Genomic DNA, 24,621 nt, shown 5'->3' with positions numbered 1-24,621 from the left:
AGTCATTATTGGATACTTTTTGGTTGAATGCTAAGCAAATAAAAGCATTAAAGCACAGATTTATAAACATTTTGCATGAGCTAAGTATTGGAGAACCCACATTAGGTTGTCTCGAATGACTAATGATAAAAAAAACCACTGTAAATTGATAATGTGCATCACATGGTCTACTTTTGATGTAGTTGCTACCCATTGCAAACGGTGTGTTAAATTACCGATTGTCCCAAAAGTTTAAGCTAATGAGATATGGTAAATTTAATCATTTAGTTGCTCAATTCTAACATTTCTCTTCACGTGTGGGCTGAAACTACATTTTAATAGGTGAGGCTTAACACATGGGAATTTAAGTGGGAGGTAGAGTAGAGGAGACAAGGATTGAACTCAGGATTTCATGCTTTGATACCATGTTAAATTACCGACTATCTTAAAATCTTAAGCTATTAGGAAATGATGAGTTTAATCACTTAACCGTAATTCTAACACTTCTCCTTACTTGTGTGCCTAAACTTCCCCTTAATAAGTGGGGGCTCAACAAGTGGGAATTTAACATTTTAAATAGGAGGTAGAATGAAAACAATGATTGAACTCAGAATCTTCTGTTCTAATACCATGTTAAAGACAAGAATAAAATAATATAGAGAAGCAGAAGCAAGAGAGAAGGAAGAACACAAGGATTATGTGGATTGGCCAATGGCCTACACCCACATCATAAAACCCTAGCGGCTGCATCTTTATTGTATATTCAAGTCATCTATTACAGTGAACCGTAATAGGGTATATATAGAGATTTGATGCTAGGGTTAGCCCAACATTGGCTTACAACATAACTAGGCCTCCTGGGCCATTACATCAACATAAACTCAATACTTAAACACTTCCCCTCTAGCTGCATATAGTCATATAGATCTAGCTTGTAACACACAACTGGCAAAATTGCTTGAAGAGGATGAAAACATAGTGAACCGGCCAAAATTGAAGCTGAACCGACCAAAAAAAAGATGAACCAGCTGAAGTTCTTTAATATCAAACAAAGCCAAACAAAGGTTTTATAGGGGTTAGGTTATCCTTATCATGGGTAAGGGAAAGCTAAAACCTATACCCAAACAACAAAAAATCACCAAATAGGCAAACAAGGGATTTCCCTGTCTACTCTGACCAACAACCAACTTTGGCAGCTGCAACACAAGACAACCTGCTGAGAGCAATAACAACAACCAATAGCAACAACAATTACCAACAAAAACCATCAAGTATCAACAACCACAACCACACCAACAACTAACAAGAATAACCAACAAACTTAGATATGAAGGTTGCACAAGCAAACAACCACCAGCAACCATTGGCTCTGATACCAAGTTAAATTACCGATTGTTCCAAAAACATAAGCTAATGAGATTTGGTAAATTTAATTAACTAGGTCTATAAATGAACTAAGATGTTTATGAACATTTTGAGCTCAACTCAAGAAAAAACTTGTTTATGTTCGTTTGTTTAGAAAACAAACCAAGTTCAAGCCTTAAGTTTAGGCTTGATTATTAAACGAGTCAAGCTCAAGCATAATAATGTGTTTGTGAACATGAGGACTTGATTTAATTATATGTAATATTGTATTTTTATATGTATACTCTACCAAACATTTTTGTATAGCTGTAAATATTTTTATATGTTGATAACTAAATATATATATGTAAATATTGATAAGTAAATATATATATATATATATGTAAATATTGATAAGTAAATACTCCCTCCATCCTAGTTAGTTTGTCTTCTATTTCATTTTGGGATGTCCCAAAATATTGTCCTGTTTCTAAAAATAAAAGTCATTAATTTACTAATATTCCTATTATACCCCTACTTTAGTTTCAAAACTATTTGAAAAGAAAACTAACAAATATTTATAAAATCAATCTAATTGGGGTACCTTTTTAGTTGCCTCATTAAAAATAACTCTTTTAAAAAAAAGTTGATAAATTTATTTAAGGGTAGTTTTGTAAATTTACATATTTTATAAGGCAGACAAGACAACAAATGATGTTCCTTTAAAAAATTTGACTTTTTAAATAGAATTAACAAATTAGGAAGGAGGGAGTAAGTTTTATTGATATAAAAAAGGGACACCCCTAGTACACAGGGAATGTATAGGGGTCAATAAATCAAGTACAAAAATTACACGAATCAAGAAAATCAAAGAAAGAAGAGAGTGATTGGTTTCACAAAGCAGCCAACCAATCCAATAAAGTTTTAAAGAAGAATAACTTGAGTTCTGGTATGGATCTCTCATTATCTTCAAAACACCTACTATTTCTTTCCCCTTGAAGACACCACATTAAACAATGGGGGACAATTAACCATATATGACCATTTCGATGACGACCAAGTGCTGGGAAAGATATTGACTATTGATAATCTGAGGAGGAGGCAAGTGGTGGTGGTGGTGGATTGGTGTTGTATGTGTAAGAGGAATGGGGAGAGTGATGATCACTTACTTCTACATTACCCTGTAGCTTGAAAGTTGTGGAATATGGTATGTTCACTTTTTGGTGTTCATTGGGTTATGCTGAGTGGTGTTGTGGAGCTTCTTGCTAGTTGGACATGCAGCTTTAAAAGACATAGATCCATGGTAATTTTTAGTATGATCTCTCATTGTCTCATGTGGGGGTCTTTGGAGGGAAAGGAATGTGCGTACATTTCAGGGGAATGAAAGAACAACTCATGATTTGAAGCTTTCCTTCCTTCAAACTCTATTTGAATGGGAAAATGCATTTGTTGTTTCTACTTACAGTTTCTTCCATGAATTTCTTGATTTTTGTACTCTCATTGTTATTTAGTTATAAAAATTCTGCTGGTATCATAGCACACTGCCTGTGTGCTTTTTGTACTATGTACTTTCTCATTTTATTTTACCGAAGTTTTTTACTTATAAAAAAAACTGTTTATAAAATGATATGGTGAAACCATCTAGCCTTAGTGTTTTATCTTCATCCATATCATTTAGGGACCTCCATTATCTTGTCTTTAGAGAATTCCCTTTCCAGCTGTCTGCAACTTGTTTCACTAAGAAAACAAGTCTAGATTCTCTACAGTGGTCTCCAATCTTTAAACTTAGAATTGCAGTTTTTACTGAAACAAACAATTAGGTCCTTTGCTTCTTGTTTCTATAAAATGTACCCCATCCTCTCCAAGCTTGCTGTATTATTATAGCATTTGTGGGAATTGGCCAATCTATTAAAAAAACCTCCTTTTTCTGTCTCCATCTTTCAACCAGAGTGCTCTAGATTTTTGGCACCAATTAATTTCCTCAAGATTGACTCAATTAATTCTAGCTTTAATGCTATAGAGAAAGGGATGTGAAATCATAAAGTTGCTTTTGTTCAGGTGCATGCATCAACTGATCGTCCAATCTGCCCTGTGGCGCATGCTCTATGGTTCCAATATCATGAAAGAGGATGCAATTTATCATCAATGTCATCCTCAACATTATCCTTTGGTATGTCCTAGGGTTCACAATTGCCCCCTCTAGAATCTCCATATGGGCCTCCCTCTAGTTTCGGTCATTGAAGAGCTTGTATAGCTCGTGACAAATCTTCAATCATATGCTTCATTTGAGTCATTTCTGTTTGTTAACCTTGATTTCCTCAGATCTGAATTTTGTGGCTTAGAACTAGGATAACCACTCTTAATTCAGCTCTAACAGATTGTTGCAAGTGAGTTATAGAATGAGATGTCCTTCTCATGTTAGTCCGATTGACCTCACTTGAATAGAGAGATTGTTGAACTCCAAAGTGTATCCCTCCATGGACTATTAGGGAGAGGTGAAATCACAAAGGTGTAGTAGCTAACAGGCTAGACAAAATGGACTAATAGGCCTTTTTTCCCTAAGGCTTAGATGCTAATGTATCATGTTCTTTCCCTGAAAGTCATTTGCTTATCAATCAAGGAAAGGAGGAAGAGCATAGCGCAGTTAATATTTCTGGTATGTTCTCACATTGGATTGCATGCCCTTATACCTCAAGAGCCATTGTATAAAGTTCTTGGACATGTTGGGTTAGTGTTCTGAGAACTTGAAGTCATTTAATCAGAGAAGTCTTTTACTTAGAAAATTAGAAGATTCTTGCAAAATTAAGTTCATATTTGACTTATGCCTGTGAATATTCATATCTTTGTTGTTTCTGATTGTTTTGGGTTTATGGACCAGACTTCTCTTTGTTTGCTAATAGTCTGGTGAAGAATATGAAATGCTTATAAGGCCAATGATCTTTAGGTCAACTGGCACTTCCTAATATTTTTAATGGAGGTGTCCAGTGTTTGAATCCCCTTCCCCCTCTGAAGATGTCAAAAAGAAAAAAAAAAGTTTTGGAGGAATGAAATGTTGCTTAGTACTCAACCTTTTTGGCTGGCAGATTTGGTTCAGGGTTGTATCCCTTATGGACAGTGGGGTGTCTTTGTTGAATTAAAGGAGTATCTGCAACTATTTCAGTTGGAATTTTTTAGCTATCCAGTTGTTGGTTGCTAGGTGGATGTTTTCTTTCTTTTCTTTTCCCTTCTTTCCTTGTCACTTTTATTTATATGCATTATCCATGTTTCTGCATGTGTGCAAGAGTACGTGTGTACTTTGAATATTTACATATATGATGACTGGGACTCAAAGCTCATGTGGCTAGCAAAACTATTTGAAAACAAATGGCTTAAATTCTGAATTATTTTGATATTGATAATGTGTAAATTCAAGGTATGCTGCTCCAATATTGGTCAATGTTGAGTACAACACTCAAGGAAATAATCCCCAAAAAACCAGATTTGAGAAGGTATTTCTAGAATCGACTGTAGTTATATTTGGTGACTTGAGTTTGGATATTATATAAGGTTTGTTCTTGCAGAATGATGTTACAATTGGAAGAATGCCTATCATGTTAAGGAGCTGCTGCTGCGTATTATATGGAAAAGATGAAGCTGAACTTGCAAGACTTGGTTTGTGTGCACAGAATTCAATTAATTAGCTCTTTCCTGTCCCTGCTTTTGTGGTCTTACTTCTATGTTCTGTTGTTACATATATATAATTATTTTTTGGATGTGGATTCCAGGTGAGTGCCCCCTTGATCCTGGAGGATATTTTGTTATCAAAGGGACAGAGAAGGTATTATTCTCTCATATTATAATGTATTCTAATATTGGGTAGGATGTTAAGAAATATTTTTATGAAAGAAAGTTGAAAAGTGGTTCTTTTAACTGTACATGATTCTGTTCTCAGCCTTTTTTTTTCATAGTAGTTTCTGATATTTGTATATTATGACTCCACTGATCATCTCCAGGTGATGTTGATACAAGAGCAACTATCTAAGAATAGGATTATTATTGATAGTGACAAGAAGGGAAAGTGAGTATTTCATTTTAATTTTTGTATGACTTAGCCTTTTCCAATTATCTTTGTGTTCCTCTTTGTTCATTATTTTAGTTGTCATATGAGTTTTTTCTGCAATTCAAGTGATCTCTGGTGGGAGTCATTTTAATGATAAATTTTATTCTTACTTTGGGTAGAAACTACAATGGCGCCAAATATATGGTGAAAGCATCATAGCTGTAGAATTTTTTTGGGGGTCAATATATATATATATATATATATTAGTGTGTGTGTGTATTAAGAATACAACCCCGACACATTTAATCACTCAAACAATGTCTTGTGGATTAAAAGCTTCGGGTTATGAACTGATCTTTCTCAGCCCTCAAAGCCGAGCATTCCTCTCCCTCCATAGACCCCACATAGGGTGATGAGGGATCATGCTCCAGGTTTCAACATTAGAACTCCTGCTAAACTTGCCTTTGCAACTTGCTGAAAGCTTCACAACATCTTGTGGCATAACCCAATAAATCCTTAACAGTGAAAATTCTATGGTCCAAAGCTCTCTAGCCATTGTGCAATGGAGAAGTGGATGATCAATAGTTTCCCTATTCCTCTTACACATGCAGCACTAATCTATCACAACTAATCTCTGCTTTCAAAGGTTATCTGTAATTAAAATTTTCCCAGACACTGCAGTCCGTAGTACAAAGCTAGCCTTTGTCAAAACCTTAGGCTTCCAAAGACTCTTTCAAGTATATGACTGATGAGATGTTGAGTGAAGACAATCTGTGAAGATAGAGTTCACAAAGTGTATCTGTTACTCGTCTTTTCTCCAAAAAGTAAGTTAAATCCATAAAAGTGGTGATCGACTGTAGTTCCCAGCCTTGGATAAGGCAAACAAAACTGATATCCCAATGTTAACTATCCCCTATGCACAAAGTTTTCTTTCAAATCAGATTGGAGGAAATAGGTGACAGGCCAAATGAAAATCTGTGTATTTTATTTAGACAACTTGTTAGGTCATCTATATAAATTACATGACCATAGTTAGTAATATATGGAATGTAATATATATGGTATGGAATACGTGTGCGTTCCATTAGGTTTAAGATTTTAAAAAATATTTTTAAATGTTGGCATAAAAAACAAAAATGAAAAAAAAAAAAAGTCAATAGATGTACCTACGGGTATATTACAGATTTAAATGGAACATTTGGGACTAAAAGAATGGCCATAACTAGACATTTAAGACCATATGACTTTTATTTCAATTGGACTTCACACGGGGTTCCCATTAAATAAGTCTTGAATAGACGAAGTTGCGAAGTAGATGGCTGCATCAGTGAGGGTAATATTAACTGAGGATAAAATGATGTACAATCTTTCGAGATGGTTAGGACATGATGCCTATGAATGTTCTAGTGCAAAAGAGTGACTATATTGATATGGAACGGACAAAGAGAAATAAGAGCAGACAAAATAATGCTTAAAAGTTATAAGGCATGATTATTAGAGAATAGGGAAGTAACTGGGGACATGTCCCAGCATGTTCAAGTGATGTAAAGGGTTCCATGGTGCCAACCATGATTAATTGGGCTCGTGGCTAGCTACATTAGCCGAGTATTTTTAATCAAATCATATATATTACTGGTATAGTTTTACTATGATATGGATGCAGTTAATCATGCAGAGTGTTTTTTTTTTTTTTTTTTTTTTTTTTTTTTTTTTTTTTTTTTGGGGGGGGGGATTTAATTTTCAATAGTTTTGTTACTGGTGGTCTTTTATGTTATTATACTAGTCCATTATGACTTCCTGACTAATGTTTGTAACCCATTTGTATTCTTCCAAATTTTAGTTTGGGTACCATGTAATCACTTAATATGTATTTATGGCTGCTTCCATTGGGTGGTTTCAGCATCAACGCATCTGTGACAAGCAGCACTGAGGATCGGAAAAGCAAAACAGTTATCTTGATGGAAAAGGGGAAGATGTATTTACACCTGAATATGTTTTCGGAAAAGGTTTTTGCATAGCTACCATTTATTTTTCCCTTGTTGTCCATCTCTGATCCAAGTTTATTTGCTTCTCTCTTTTTCGTAGTTGTTGTAAGATTATATTGTTGATAATTTTAAATTATTTAACATTTGCTACAGATTCCTATTATGGTAGTCATGAAGGCAATGGGAATGGAGAGTGATCAAGAAGTTGTACAGATGGTTGGAAGAGATCCTCGTTATAGTGCTGTACTTTTGCCATCCATTGAGGTAGCAATATGGTCAAGGATTTGAAGTCTACATTGAATCTCTTTGTTGGAAATGTCAAATATTGTTTATGCAATCTAACTAAAATTTATAAGTCAAAGCAGAATTTACCCCCAAATTTTCTAGCTTGTGATGTCACTAAGTATCCCAATTTGTCACAGCCACACCATGTTCACAAGAGCAGTCTCCCAACCTTTATTACCTTCCCGCAAAGTAGAAACTAAATTCCAGCTCCCTTTTCAAAACTCACAGCAGGGATCACTTTATTACCTTCCCGCAAAGTAGAAACTAAATTCCAGCTCCCTTTTCAAAACTCACAGCAGGGATCACTTGGCTAAATTTGCCTTCCACAAGAAAACCTAGAGAATGCATTGATTCCATGCACAACACACACTCATTTTTCTGCTTTGCTGTTGAAACGCCAAGCTGCCTTAGAACATTCTCATTAGCTCTCTCATAAAAAATGCCATTTTGACATACTAAAAACCTACTTTATCATTTTAGCACATCATTTTACAATATACTATTTATTTGATGTTCTATTTTTCCCTTCTATACATTAAAATAATATTTACACTACATTAAAATAATATATTAAACTCCTCCAACAACAACAACAACTACTCCTCCACCACTGCCGCAACAACGACCACCAACAACCATGGCTGCAACAACACCGACAGCCAACACCGGCACAAACTCACATCCACCGACGGCACCTTTAAAAAAAAAAAAAAAAAAAAAAAACACAACCAGGAAAAAAAAAAATCCACAACCACCCAAAAAATAACCACCACAACTACCCAATAATCACCACCACAACCACCAAATTGCCGCCACAACCACAGTGCCACTGCCACAACTAACCCATAACCCACCACATTCATAAACCTCAAAACCCATCCCAAATCAAACAAACCCATAGCTCAGGCGGCGAGATCGACTTCAGCGGCTTCGGGTGGCTTTAGGCGAGATCGGCTTCAGGCAGCTTGAGGATGAGAGAGGAAAAGAATGAGAGTGAAGAGGGAGCTGTGGAGGACGACTGTGGCTCCGGCGAGATTGGCGGCTTCGGCGAGATCAGATGCAGAGGGAAAAGAACGAAGATGAGAGAGAGAGATAGAGATAGAGAGAGAGAGAGAGAGATGGAGTGAAGAATGAATGAAAGAGAAAACCCGGTGAATAAACAAAGAATAAAATTTTTTGGCATTTGTGTTTGTACCGTCTCAAATATGAGACGGTACTGTAGCATGTTTCATAATTTTGAAACATATAAAACACCTGATGAAGCTTAAACAGTGGTGTTTGGTGTGTCAAATGCCAAATATTTGGCATTTGACACGCTTGATTAGAATGCTCTTAGGGAATTATATGTGTTGCAGCCAAATAATTGTCAACAAGCAGTTAACAAGTAATTTCCCCCTTAGACATGCCCACTTGCATGGGATTGCCTCAGGTTACACACAACTGCTGCTTTCTTGGCCCATCCATGATAATTGCTCTACCTTGCTGTTGCCATTTGTTGCCTAAATGTGCACATTTATAAAAAACATTCACTTCCCATAGGGAATGTAATTGGCAGCCCCCTTAAAGATGTATAGGAGGTTAGGGAAAGCAGGTTCTAGTGCTCAAGCATTAATTTGAGATGTTTTGGGATGATGAAGAGCCCTCTTGGTACCTTGCTTAGTTTATCTAAAGCTGAATTGAATCTTATTTATTTGTAATCTCCAGATTTCTAGAATGGGCCGTCCTTGGCTTTAGCAAAACCCTATGAGTTGTCCTTTTCCTATTTGGTTTAGACGTCCTTAAGTAGGGCCATGAAATAACTCATCTATGGCGGAGGGTCATAGCCATGAAATATGGGGAGGGGAAAGGGGGTTGGTGCACTAGAGTTTGCAGAAGGGCTCATGGTTGTGGTTTATGGCTGAGTATTAGTGAAGGGTGGGAAAGTTTTGCTAAGCATTTGTCTTTTGTGGTGGAGGATGGTTCTCGTATTCTTTTTTGGCATGATAGATGGACTGGGGATGTTTCTCTTAAAATTCTTTATCCCTAGTTATTTTTGTGTTTAGCCAATAAAGAAGCTTATGTTTCTGAAGTGTTAAGCCCTCCAGTGGGTGATAATAACAGAGTGTGGAGTTTAAGCTTTTTTATGGATTTCAATGATTGGGAGTTAGCGGCATCATATTCCCTACTTCAATTCATCCAAACCCGGATTCCTAGGGGTGATGGGTGTGACAGGCGTCGTTGGGGTCTTAATGGAAGTGGGAAGTTTGACATTCGGTCTTTTTATCATAAGATTTGAAATGCATCTTGCTCCACTTTCCTTTGGAAGGACATTTGGAAAGTAAAGGTTCCTAAAAGGGTGGCATTTTTTATGTGGACAGTAGCTCATGGTCAGATTCTAACCTTGGATAACCTTATGCTTCGTGGTTGCCCTTTGGTGAATTGTTGTTGTATGTGCTGTTGTAATGTGGAATTTGTGGATTATCTATTACTTTTTTGTCCGATAGCTCATTCTTTGTGGACGTATATGCTTCGGTTGTTTGGGATTGATTGGGTCATGCCAGGTTCAGTAGCGGACTTATTATTTTGTTGGTACCATTGGCTTGGGAAGCATAGTTTTGATATTTGAATTGGTTTCAGGCTGTTTAATGTGGACTATTTGGATTGAATGGAATCGGCTTTCTTTTGAGGATAAGGGGAAAACTGTGGTTCAGTTATTAGATTTAAGCCAACGGACCCTCTTTGATTGGTCTCGGTGTTGGGGTCTCTTGGATTGTTTTACCCTTATGGAATTCCTTTTTTCTATTAGTATTTCTTAGTGGCTGCTTTTGTCTTTTTGTTCACTACCGTGAGTTCTTTGTATTTTCGTGCTTTTCCCTTATTAATAATATTTTTTCTTACTTATCAAAAAAAAAAAAAACTTTTTTCCTTGTAATTAGTAAACCTAGTCTTTCTACAAATAGGTTATTTAGGAGTCCTTGGTATGATTTCTTAAGATAGCCTAGTGTTTTATATTTCTTTATTTAATGTTCTATTCATTGTTTTAATACCAAACAGCCATCAACACATTCAAAATCCCATTTTTTTCATTACGTAAACCCTTAAACATCAACGCTTATTCAAGAACCTTTCAAGATCTCATCAAGAAATTTAATGTAGTGTTGAATTCCTAAAGATCCTACATCAAACTATTTGAAGTTGGCAATTAGGGGTGTCCATGGGCCCAACCCGCGACCGATCCGATCAAGTCGGGTTCCAAATTTTTAGACCCGCCGCTGACCGGTAAGAAAATTGGATCGAATCGGACGGTTCTTGCCGGAAAGTGGTCGGGTCTCGATCGGTATTGATTATTTGAAAAACGGCGAGAATCCGACCAAGAAAATATGAAAAAGGGCAGAATCCGGCGAGGAAATTTTGAAAAACGGTAGAAATTTGGCCAAATCTTGCCAAATCCAGCGAGATCTTGGCCATTTTCGGCAAGATCTTGGCTAGATCTAGCGAAATCTCGCCGGATCTAGCTTAAATCTTCCCAAAGAAAACTCAAAACTCGCCGGATCTACCCAAAAAAATCTCAAAACTCGTCGGGAAAATGATGAGTTGGTCGGATCGGGTTTCTCGGATTTGAGAGGAGGAGATCCGATCTCTGACCCGTTGATCTCGGGTTTTGGAGAATGAAATCTGTTGCCGACCGCTGGAGCAGTCGGTTCGGTCGGCGGCGGGTCGAGTTCGGTTGGCGGCAGCGGTTGGGTTGGTTCTGACGGGTCCTTGGACAGCCCTATTGGCAATGGGAGCTGCTTTCATGATCCATTCTACTGAAATGAAGGTTTTTCTGTTTGTTTGTTTTTTTGGATTTTTCTTTTTTGTTTTGTTTTGTTTTTAATTTTTAAATAAGTAAAGTTTCATTAAAAAAAGGCTAGAAGGGCGCCACCCATGTACACAAGAAGTGTACAATGGTACATCAGTTTAAATACTAAAAGTACATTGATCTATTAAACTAGACAAAGTAGTAAGAGAAAACAACCCAACAACATTTATCCACTCAAACAGAGTCCTGAGGAATACAAAAATTCAGGTGATGAAAAGATCTATCACAACCCTCAAAAGTCTGAGCATTCCTCTCTCGCCAAAGACCCCACGGGTGCGGGTGCGGGACTCGCAATTTTTGAAAAAGGTGGGTGCGGGTGCGGTGGGACTCGGCCATTAAAAAATTATTAAAAGTATTTTTATTTATATTTTTAATATATTATAAGCATACTTTTTCACATTATATAAACATATACCAAATTTAAGAACAATAGTAGTACAAAGCAGTTCAAAGCAGTCAAACATTGTCACCAATCTACAATTAAAATTACAACTGTAACTACAAAACCCTTTAACTCCCACAAGAACCAAAAAACAGCACACAAACACAGCATAGAGAAGAGAGAGTGTTTGGACGAAATCGGTTTTTAACAAGCACACAAACACAGCAAACATAGCACAGAGAAGAGAGAAATCGTAGAAAACAAAGACTAAAGGGAAGCAAAGAGAAGAGAGAGCACACACACTTGAAGCCGAGCACACCGTAGGAGAGGGAGAGGCTGGAGGCAGAGAGCGCAGAGAAGAGAGATGAGGGACGGAGTGAGAGAGAGTCTTTTGGACGAAGTGAGAGTCTGAGGGATTTAGGTTAGGTTCAAACAGTGCGTTTCGCACCTTTTTTTTTTTTTTTTTTTTTTTTTTTTTTTAATTTCGGCCTGACTCGGCCATTTCGGCTTGAACCAACCATTTCGGGTTTCGGCGATATGGACGATACGAGTCAGCGATTCACGCGGATGGCGAGTCGGGGGCCACGTGGCAGGATGGGATGGACTCGCAGTCAACGGCGTCGCGCGTCGCGCATCCCGCCGAGTCGACTAGGGTGCGGCTCTTCTGCTATGTCGGTACTTTCTAGTATACAAACATGTGCATCTCTGTGTATACATGGGTGCAAGCACATCCACAAGTTGATAGAAGAATAAAAAGGGTAAATAGAATGACATAATAAAGATTTGGGGTAAGGTTGTCTACTAATTACGTCTCTCAGACCTGGTCAAAGGAGAAGATTTGTGCACTTGATACAACTTTTTTATCTACATGTGGTTATGGTGGGCTTAGAGTTACAAGAATCTATAAATCTAGAATCTGAGATCACAGGAGAAAGGTTAGGTTTCAAGATGAATTATGCCTTCAAAAGATTCAACAACTTTGATGGACAAAAGAAGTTAATAGCTAAGAAAACAACTTGCTGGAATTCTCTAGCAACAGTGAAGGTCGTACTGCTAGGAATGTTACAGAGCCTATTTATGATCTAAAATGTTTGAAAATTTTAGGGATTCAAGATTTTGAAGGGTATGGTAGAAAAATTGGAGTTGGGTTGAAAGGAAGGAAAAACAAGGAAACACCATGACCTTTCAAAGGCTGGAACAGTACGTATGAACAATACCTACAACACCACCTAAAAATTCCCACACAAAAAAAAAAAAAAAAAAAAAAAAAAAAAAACACCTGTCCTTTGTAGGGGAAAGTTACCATTGGGATGTAACTATGTAAGATTTGTTCACCCAGTCCAGGATTGGAAACAGGAGTCAATTGCTCCTTTTATGGATTTGATTTATTTTGGGCAGATGAGACAGGATTGAATGGATAGATTTGTTGGAACCACCTTCTCACCAGTCCTATTCCTTGCCTTGGAAGAGTCTGTGGAAGCCTAAAGTTCCAACAAAGGTTAGGTTTTCCTATGGACAACAGCTTTGCGGAAACATTTCGTTTCACTACAAATAACCATCGGAAGTGGAGATCGTTGTTCTAGATTGGTGCTCATGTGCAAGAGGGATGGGGAAACTATTGATCATCTACATCCCATTGCATAGTGGCTAGAAAGCTTTATTTCAAGATTTTTTTCATTGTTTGGGTGCATTGGATTATGCCAAAAGGTGTTGTAAAGCTTTTAGCTAGTCAGAAATACAAGTTCACCAGGTGTAGAAGTGAAAATTAGTTTCTTATTTTATTATTTATATTTAATGAGCATCCTGTATTTCATAAAAATTCGGGCAATATAATCCTTTCGTAAGGGCCATCCTATCCAACTTTCAGGCATTTGTAATGATAAGATTTGGAGTATGATTTCCCATTGCCTCTTGTGGGGTCTTTGGCGAGAGAGGAATGCNAAGTGGCCGTTACTTAGCAACCAATCAAAAGAAATCAAGAAACTTTACAAATTTCACTTGACTGCATACATGACATGCCCATCCATGGGTAGATTCTTTTAGGTCAAAACAGATCAAACCAAAAAAATTATAACCATATATTATAGAGAAGATAGGGAAGAGAGTTCCATTTCAAGCCCCACATGCGAAGCTCAACAATAAGAAAAATGTCACCATGGTGAGCATTTGACTTTGTCCACTTGTGTGGTCTCTTTCTCACAATTCTTAAAAATAAGCTGCATATCAGATTCTCAAAATTCCCCTATTTTTTATAAGTATCAGATTCTGAAGATTCATTGCTAGACCTGAAGATCCAACAAACCTAACCATAATCCAACCCAAAAAAAAAAAAAAAAATTTCAAAAAATTTCAGCCATCAGGAAGTCTACATTTCCACAAAGCAAGATATCTTTAATGTCAAATTAAAATCTACAAATTCACAATGAAAAGAGTGAGAAACTATTTTTTCAGCCAAGAAGAACAGGAATCAAACAACAGGAGTAATGACCCCAACAACTGCGTCACCAATAATGATATAGGAGTAGTGTTGGATCCAAAAATGCTATAACAGTCCACTGTATGTTTCAACCACAGAAGTCCACTTCAAGTTATTAACACCAAGGAGTGAAATGCCACATTAATGAAATAAATTGCATTAAAATATCAAGCAGCATAACACCTTTGGATCAAGATACTCCAAAGCCTGCTGTTTCGTGAATATACCCTTGTTTGCACATTCCTGAAAGTTGAGCACCATACTAAAAAGGTAAGACTAAAACAGAAAATATTAAAAGAATCAAAGGTGTTTGCAGGCCCAAAATATAAATAACAAAGTCAGAAATATAAATTACAATGCCAACACTCAAAAGATACATCAGGCAATAATCAACCACCAAAGAATTTTATAATTACTCATAACAAAGCACAAACTTCATTTTTATTATCTACTACACAGATAATAATAATAATAATGATAATAACAAATAAATAAATAATCTTGTATACTTTCTGGATATATTGGGCTAATATCCATGAGTGACATCACGCCGGTATACAAACTAGGAAGCACGGTGCGTTTCGGGACTCGGTGCGTGGGTGCGGGTGCGGGTGCGGGACTCGGCAATTTTTGAAAAAGGTGGGTGCGGGTGCGGTGGGACTCGGCATTAAAAAATTATTAAAAGTATTTTTATTTATATTTTTAATATATTATAAGCATACTTTTTCACATTATATAAACATATACCAAATTTAAGAACAATAGTAGTACAAAGCAGTTCAAAGCAGTCAAACATTGTCACCAATCTACAATTAAAATTACAACCTGTAACTACAAAACCCTTTAACTCCCACAAGAACCAAAAAACAAGCACACAAACACAGCATAGAGAAGAGAGAGTGTTTGGACAAATCGGTTTTTAACAAGCACACAAACACAGCAAACATAGCACAGAGAAGAGAGAAATCGTAGAAAACAAAGACTAAAAGGGAAGCAAAGAGAAGAGAGAGCACAACACACTTGAAGCCGAGCACACTACAGAGAGGGAGAGGCCGGAGGCAGAGAGCGCAGAGAAGAGAGATGAGGGAGGAGTGAGAGAGAGTCTTTTGGACGAAGTGAGAGTCTGAGGGATTTAGGTTAGGTTCAAACAGTGCGTTTCGCACCTTTTTTTTTTTTTTTTTTTTTTTTTTTTTAATTTCGGCCTGACTCGCCATTTCGGCTTGAACCACCATTTCGGGTTTCGGCCGATATGACGATCAGCCCGGTCAGCTCGATTCACGCGCGATGCGCGAGTCGGGGAGGCCACGTGGCAGGATGGGGCATGGACTCGCAGTCAACGGCGTCCCTGCGCGTCGCCGCATCCCGCCGAGTCGACTAGGGTCGCTCTTCTAAGCTATGTGTACTTTCTAGTATACAAACATGTGCATCTCTGTGTATACATGGGTGCAAGCACATCCACAAGTTGATAGAAGAATAAAAAGGGTAAATAGAATGACATAATAAAGATTTGGGGTAAGGTTGCTACCAATACGTCTCTCAGACCTGGTCAAAGGAGAAGATTTGTGCACTTGATACAACTTTTTTATCTACATGTGGTTATGGTGGGCTTAGAGTTACAAGAATCTATAAATCTAGAATCTGAGATCACAGGAGAAAGGTTAGGTTTCAAGATTGAATTATGCCTTCAAAAGATTCAACAACTTTGATGGACAAAAGAAGTTAATAGCTAAGAAAACAACTTGCTGGAATTCTCTAGCAACAGTGAAGGTCGTACTGCTAGGAATGTTACAGAGCCTATTTATGATCTAAAATGTTTGAAAATTTCTGCAATGGATCCATTCTTTCTTCTACCTTTTTAACAATTTAAACAAAATTAGGCCATATTTAACACCCTTTACACTTGCCATAATGATTGAAGAATTTCCAAATTTGGACATTCTAGAGACGTGTTGGACCCATTGTGACCTATTGCAACATAAGCTTGTAACTATGTTTATTTGACACATTATAAATATCTATACATACACACAGAGTATAAGTATATTTTGTTGGTAAAGTTAAAGACAATTGGTGGGTTTTGAATCTATGACCTTACTCTCAACCTTGCTCTCACAAGAAAAAAAGGGGGGAGGGGGTGAGGAATATGTGTGTGAGATATTATGTAAAAATGAACATATTAATTGGTTTTTTTCGGGTTACACTTACATTGAAGAGAACTTTTTAAAAATTGTATGGCTATTTCTCATCCAAAATCCATTTGAATTATTATTTTTTTGGATAAATAAATCCATTTGAATTTGCTTTGTAGTGCTAAGTTGTCAACTTAGCATTAGTATCTTTAGAATTTGTCTTGGTATCTATGGAACTAGTATCCTGAAACTAGATTGATTTTTGATGTGTTCTTTGATTTTAAGTGGTACAGGTTGTCATGTGTTTCCTAACCTCCATATGGTATTGCTGTTGCAGGCGAAGAGGACTTATGCCAGTGCATCAGAAAAGGTCTTCTTTACCTTATATATATGTGTGTGTATGTGTGTGGATGATGTATTTGTTTTGATCTGTATTTCAATATAATCTTTGCACATATATATGTATGTATGTAAGATTTCTTTTCAATTGCAAACAATTTATCTTTTTTTAAATTTGAACTCCAACTACTCTTGAGTATTTTTATAGGGAGCTTTACCTGTCCTTCGAGATATGTTTCTTGCAAATGTACCAGTAAGTTTTGTTTCAACCTTTTGAGCTTGGAAATTTATGATGGTTCTCCATTGTTCTTTTATTTTTTATTGTTTTTTTCTAGGTGCGCCAGGGTAGTTTCCGTGCGAAATGCATATATGTTGCTGTAATGTTACGACGTGTGATAGATGCATTTCTGAATAAGGATACAATGGATGACAAGGTAAGTAGTTTAATTCCAAAACTAACCAAACTTTTCTAGTTTTTAAGATGATAAGCGTGTTTATTAGACAATTTCTCTTTTTATGGTGTATGTATGGATCTTTATTTTGAAATTTTTAATAGATTTCAATAGCCTATTAAAAATGGTTTAAATTATTTTATTATAGTGTTTTTATAGAATTCATAACATGGTTTAAATTATTTACGTGTAATCTAACAAACACATTTTAATGCGTTTGAGGTCCAAATTATGTAATTTGTGAATTCATGTTAAATATTATAGACATCTCCTTGTTAAAATTGATTTGTCAATTTTTTTTTGTCTTTTAGCTATGGTTGCATATTCTAAACACATTAATTCTAATTCCTTTTCATCTATTTGTTAGTGGAGTAGGTTTCAATAAACTTAATTTTTCTTAGAGAAAATTTGTGTGAGCAGTTGGATTTTTATTTTTATTTTTTTGGTTTCTTCTTTCATTTTTGGCTTCAACAATATAGATTGATTTCATCATTCTCAAATATTAGAGTACTAGAATTTTATTTAGACTTAGTTTTCTTAGAGCAAAAATTGTGTCATCACTCATCACCGAGTTTTTCTTGGAGTTGTGATAATTTTTTTGTATATATTTTTTTTATGTAGTGGCTGGAATTTATATGTTTTGTAGAGCAATTTTTAAAGAAATCTTTAAGTAGCTGGACAATATTTTCTACAAAATTGGCTATGCCCGTAACAAATTTATACAATAATAGTTATGTCACTAATACAATAATTTCTATGAAATAGGCAAAAGCCACAAATCAAACACAATAATAATATAATTATTATAAGTATATCTCTCCCAGTCTCCCACCATGTCCACCCAAACTATCACTGCATTTTCTCAACCAATGTATATTCATTTTTGGGATTCTGCTAGAATTCTTACTATTCAAAGTAATTATAATTATTATCATTAATATTAAAACTCTATACTTTACTACTAATCAAACTACCAAACATGGGGTAACATGAGAATTATAGGGTAAATGGCAAAAAAGCAAAAGCAACACAGGGCAACACAATTAAACAAAAAAGCAATGTAGAGTAACCCCATTCAAACCAAATGACACGCAGAGCAAGAGTAATAGCAAAATCAAAAACAAAACCCAACACACTGTATCATCTACCTACGTGCAGATGATTTTAGCCAAAACCCACTAAGTGAAAAGAATGTAGCATCTCCCCAACAAAACCGTCTTAGTCCCTGAAACTTGATCCGTTTCAATCACCGATTTGTCAGCTTGCCGAAAAGATTGTATATGACCAATACTCAGACAATGGATACGCCAACCTAAACCTTGTATGGCCTGAGAGGCAGTCTCTTGGGAATGGAAAACAGGTGGTGGTTTGGGGACGTTGAAGATGTAGAGGAAGGGTTTGAGTGAAGATTTATGGGGTTTTGAAGGGTTTATTTGAGATTTGGGCAATGAGGAGGAAGTGGAGTCCATTTGTGTTATTTGGCGGTGAATGTAAAGGTTTAATATGGGTTTTAAGTGAGAGTGAGGGGTTATATCGGTGTGGTGTTTGAAGCAGTGAATGGGCATGACCGGTTTTGATTGAATTTATTGAACTCTGACTGACTGGGATACAGCGGATGGCACTAACATTTTCTTTTGGCTGTGCTGTTTCAGGTTTTGTTTTTTGACGTGCCTGTTTTTAAAGTGGTTTTTTTTCCCTACATGGCAGAAAAGGAGACATTTTAGGATTTAACTTTCTCTCACTTTTTGCTTTTATATATGGTATATTAGATTTAATGTGTGTGTGGTCATGTGGTGGCTGGGGGGGAGCGCTTAGGTGGGTTTGAGATTCAAAATCTTGCCATGCAAAGAAAGAAATTGTAGGTGATGCTGCAATTTTTTCCTCAGATTAGGCCACTGACTTTGATGCTATAATCATCTCCCACCCCTCTTCTTTATGTTTATCAGTTTTACATGGGTGACGTGGCTGATTGGTGCTTTTCACACCCATGGTCATTGCTTGTTCTTGATAGAATGTATGCAAGCTTGAAATTCACGTATATCTGTGAGTAGTATGTAGGTGTGTGAGTCCTAAACAGATTATTTTCCTTCATTTTATAGGATTATGTGGGAAATAAGCGGTTGGAGTTATCTGGCCAGTTAATTTCTCTACTCTTTGAGGTACCACTTTAAGCTTTGTACTCCTAGCTGGAATTTTGATACACAACCTTCATCAACTTGTGTTCAATTTCTTATATGTTCTTATCTCCATTGGTCTTATATCCTAGGATTTGTTCAAGACGATGATTGATAATGTTAAGAAGAAGATGGACGAAATCATGGGAAAGCCTAGCAGGTCTAGCCGATTTGACCCCGCGCCAGTAAGTCCTGGGAATTATTTTATTGACATCAAGGTTTTTTGGATAAGTAGTTTTGAAATTGTTAGAACTGTGGTTAAATGATTAAATTCACCATTTCCTAGCAACATAAGCTTTTGGGACATTGGTAATTTATTATGGTATTAAAGCCATTTTACAATGGCCTTCAATTGCTTTCACTCTCTTTTACAATTTTTTCTGTTATCCTGTGGCCTCTAGAAAACACAGAGAGAGACTTTTGATACCCAGGTTGTTACATCTTTTGTTTTGTTAGCCTATTTTAGTTCTAATCCATAGGTGTCATCTGCATTAATTGTGCTTTTCTGCCGATGCTCACAACATACCAGGTTGCATTTCTGTTGGGAAATCTCAAGCATGTAATTTTGAATACTTCTAAAGTACCAGGTTGTGGTACTGATTATTAAATAAAAAATGCATTTGACATTTATATAATCAAACAGCAGTTCCTGATTTCAACTTAATTTTTGTTAAAATGCTAATTGCATCTTAATTTTTTTTTTAATGAGGTATTTGCTTATGCAAAAAATATTATTTCTAATTGAGAAATGTCATGCTATGGTTTTTTTGTTTTGTTGTGTGTGTGTGTGGGTATAGTATCTTTGTGGAGACAGTATTACAAATGGCCTGGAGAGGACGCTTTCTACAGGTAACTTCAATGTCAAACGGTTCAGGATGGACAGAAAAGGCATGACACAGGTTCGTTATATTACAATATCTACATTTCTGTTATTGTTCTTTGATGCCTTCTCTTTCTTACCATTTTGCTTAAATTGTTATTTAATTTTCTAGTAGGCATTCTGATGTAATTCAAAGGGGGTAAGACTAAGTACAAAATTAGAGGCAGGGATCCAAGGCTGATGCTCTAATTTGATTTTTTCTTGCTTCTCTTCCTCTCTCAACTAGGGACATTAGGGTTTGAATTGAAGAAAAATGAGGATGAGGGAGTGTTTAAAATTGAACCAGAAGTAGAAAATAGAAACAAGATTTATAATTGCTAATAGCTTGTTTGGATGGATGGGAGTAGAGGGGAGTATAGTAGAGGGAGGGAGAGTAAGTTAAATTACCTTGTTTGGATGTTTTTTAAGGGAGGAGGGGGAGGGATTTGGAGGGGTTCTAATTACTTCTAACTCCTCATTTTTAATTCTCCCAAATTGGAGAGATTTCGAGGGAGAGTAGAGAATAAAAATGCTTGACCAAATGACTTACCAAATTTACTCTTACCATATTAACAAAATTACAGACTATGAAAAGGCTAATTATTCCCCCCTTCCCCTCTTGCTTAATTTTAAAAACATCCAAACAAAGTGGATGATAACCATTCCCCTCTACTCTCCTTTCCCTTCAAATTTCCAAACATAGCATAAGTTTTTTATAGTTACATGGAAAGATAGGATTCGAAATGAGCAAATTCCCTTAAAGGAAAGGGGTGACCCTTATCGATAAAAGGATGCTTAAGATGGTTTGGTCATGTTTGGAGGAGAGTAATTAATGCACCAGTAAGAAAGAGTGAGTATATTCAAGTTGAGAGAAGGAAAAAAGGTAGAGGAAGACCAAAAATAACATTAGTAAAAATAGTAAAAAATGACGTGTCAATTAAGAAAGTAACATTGAGTGTGATTTTGGATGGCTAAGAAGAATACCTATGGCTGACCTTAACTAATATGGTGAGGATCCATGGCTAACCTCAAAAACTTAGGGACAAAAGATTGGTGGTGGTGGTGGTTGCTGTTGCCGTTGCTGCTGCAATGATACCATGTTCTGTGGAAGTTTGTTTAGGGCACAAAAACTAATCACCCTAACATACATAATTATTATTTATATAATATATGTGTATATGTGGGTTATTACAATGATATCACTATTTTTCCCTTGACTTGGTACAAAATCATAACATTATATAAACATGTTCTTGCTGTATTATGTCCTAAATCTTTCAGATTGTTGGTTTGCTATGTTCTTATTGCACATTGGTTGTAATTTTTTTCTTAGGCTATCTGTCATATATTTGAATTGTATGAAATAATAGAAAATTGATGCAAAGCATATGAGAAAATACATTTTACAGACACCTGGTCATTTGAATAGGAACACTAAAAGGAAGCTTAGACATCCATAAGTTTAATTTCAAGATCAATCTTGGTTGATTTTAGTTGCTGTTTTGTGTCTTGAACTTAAATGTTTTCTTATGTGACTTTTGAATTATATGTAATAAGACAAGTGACTTTTTAATTAGGCATGTGACATCTGCAGGAAAAATTCATAACTGTTTAAATTAGAGGTTGTAATTGCATCTTAGGGATGCAACTTATTGTCTTGTTTATGAGTTTTTATAATAACAATTTTCTAGAGAATTGAATAGCATTTTAGCCAACGCTTGTGGCTTTCCTCTCCCTAAATTTTAGGGATTAGTTTGGTTGTTCTTGCTAATTCGATAGCTTGAAATGGCTCTTGGATTTCCCCTATTAAACTCTTTTTCTCTCATTCATATTTACAATTGCATAAAAAATCCTCTCTTCACAGGTACTAGCTAGGTTATCATTCATAGCGGCTATGGGGCACATGACAAGAATCTCACCACAGTTTGAGAAGTCTAGGAAAGTCAGTGGACCTCGAGCTTTGCAACCTAGCCAGGTAAGCTTGAGGTGTCTGCACTACCTTTAGAAGCTATCTTCACTAAATTATTTTTATGTGGTAGCATGATGATTATCTTGTTTTGTGCTATGATACTTTTGTCACAGTGGGGCATGCTTTGCCCATGTGATACTCCAGAAGGTGAAGCTTGTGGTTTGGTAAAAAACTTGGCCTTGATGACTCATGTTACAACTGATGAAGAGGAGGGCCCATTAATTTCTTTGGTAAGTTTCAGCTTTTTTAAATTTTTTATTTATTTTTTGTTAGGCAAGATAAATTTGAATAAAAAAACCTACTTCGTGGAAAAAACATGAAACAGCCAAGAGAATACAACAAAGACTAAAAATTATGTTAAAAATTTTATTATATTCTGAAAGTTTGGTGACACGTTTTGAAAATTTTAGGCTAAATAATTGAAAGTGATCCCTCTTCTAGAAGTCTTATGTGAAACTACCATGTAACTGTTGCTTTTATCTCAAAGTAACATAAAAATCTCCTTATGCATGGAAAATTGATGTTTAATGATTTGAGCACAAAGCCTTAAAACCAATTAGATTTTTATTTGGATTTCATCTAAAAATATATGACTTGGCCAGATTTAACATCTATCAAATTTGCAATCTTGATTTACTAATAAAAAAAAGTAGAAAAAGAAGAACATATGCTACTATAGTTCAAAAACATTATTTGATGGGGAAGCTCAAGTAAGGATTTATTTTAATTTAGTCTTATTTAATTTTGGAGTTAATTGTGATGTTAGCATTTTTATTTCCTAGAGTTGATGTTATTTTTGTCATTCAAAATTGGAATTTCCTCAAGTCATTTAGAATTAGGTTTCCTAATTCAATTAGAAGTAGGGTTTCTTATGTCAGTTAATGATAGATTTAGTAGTCTATATAAACATAATAATGCCCTCATATGGAGTACATTGTTATGCTTATATAGAGACGAAAAAAATGATGTACTCCTACCTATAAAAAAAAAAGAAAAAAATGATGTACTCTTATGGAGACCGTTGTTTATGGTGAAAGTGTTTTAGGGTTTGATAAGTCAACCTTTAACGCATAAAATATTATTTATATATAAAGTATATGATATTACTGTTTTGCCCCTATTACTCATAACACTCCCCCTCAAGCTGGAGAGTATACATCATACAATCCTAGCTTGTTACATAATAAACCCAGATGAGTCTTACATAAAGTTTTGATAAACATATCAGCAATCTAGACTCTTGTAGAAACATATGGAGTAGCAATTACATCATTTTCTACTTTCTCCCGAGTAATATGACAATCTTCTTCAATATACTTGGTTCGCTCAAGGAACACAGGATTGGAGGCAATGTAAATTGCTACTTGATTATCACAATGCATAGTCATAGGCAACTTCACAACAAATCTTAATTCCTCAAGTAAACGCTTAATCCACATAAGCTCACATGATGTGTGTGCCATGGCTCTATACTCAACCTCTACACTAGACCTGACAACAACAATTTGTTTCTTACTTCTCTAATTAATCAAATTTCCTCCCAGAAAAGTGCAATACCCAGTAGTGGATTTTCTATCTGACGGCGATCTAGCCCAATCAGCATCAATGTAGGCTTCTACCCTTAGGTGACCATTAGCTTTATACAAAAGACCACAGCCTGGATGTACTTTAAGATACCTCACAATTTGAATAATTGCCTTCCAATGTGGAAGGCGAGGATCTTTCATAAACTAGCTCAAAACACTAACTGCAAATGATATATCTGGGCGAGTAATTGTGAGATAATTTAGTTTACCAACTAAACGATGATATCTCTCAGGATTAAATAACAGCTCCTCTTGATCTTCATACAATTTGACATTAGGAGCTATAGGAGTCTCCACTGGTTTAGATCCTAGCAAGCCAGTTTTTTCCAAAATATCCAACACATACTTCCTTTATGATAAACTGATACCTTCTTTAGATCGTGCTACCTCAATACCTAAGAAATAACGAAGTTTACCCAGATCCTTAGTTCGAATGGAGTTTTGAAGGTATCTTTTCAAATCATCAATATCCTGCTTGTTATCTCCAGTTATTATAATATCAACATATACTATCGACAAAATCTTTCCTCTATCAGAGGTATGAGAAAACACAGAGTGATCAGAGTGGCAACGTTGCAATCCAAACTTTAACACTGTTTCACTGAATTTACCAAACCAAGCTTTGGGAGATTGTTTAAGACCATAGATGGCCTTATGCAACCTACACACTTTTCCAGACTCCCTGACTCGTTGTTTGGGTCCACCAACGAGGTATAACACCTCTTCCTTCAAATCGCCATTCAAGAAGGTATTTTTAACATCTAATTGAAATAATGGCCAAC

At 36.0% G+C, this 24,621-nt stretch overlaps 1 protein-coding gene across 1 annotated transcript in view; it reads left to right on the top strand.

Annotated features, from left to right (window-relative positions):
• Positions 1-24,621, top strand: part of LOC112005992 (DNA-directed RNA polymerase III subunit 2) — a gene marked incomplete at its 3' end in the record, with an annotated part of 38,766 nt that overhangs the window by 1,654 nt on the left and 12,491 nt on the right. Inside the window, 14 exon segments of the mRNA XM_065775492.1 lie at positions 4,736-4,811; positions 4,884-4,974; positions 5,088-5,140; positions 5,316-5,380; positions 7,263-7,368; positions 7,501-7,632; positions 16,741-16,830; positions 17,008-17,052; positions 17,135-17,233; positions 19,351-19,410; positions 19,518-19,610; positions 20,223-20,324; positions 22,149-22,259; positions 22,367-22,483. Coding sequence (XP_065631564.1) covers positions 4,736-4,811; positions 4,884-4,974; positions 5,088-5,140; positions 5,316-5,380; positions 7,263-7,368; positions 7,501-7,632; positions 16,741-16,830; positions 17,008-17,052; positions 17,135-17,233; positions 19,351-19,410; positions 19,518-19,610; positions 20,223-20,324; positions 22,149-22,259; positions 22,367-22,483 — 1,240 coding nt within the window.

Source organism: Quercus suber, unplaced genomic scaffold (assembly GCF_002906115.3).
Source record: "Quercus suber isolate HL8 unplaced genomic scaffold, Cork oak 2.0 scaffold_113, whole genome shotgun sequence".
Taxonomy (NCBI): domain Eukaryota; kingdom Viridiplantae; phylum Streptophyta; class Magnoliopsida; order Fagales; family Fagaceae; genus Quercus; species Quercus suber.
This window is presented reverse-complemented; position numbering and strand designations above follow the sequence as displayed.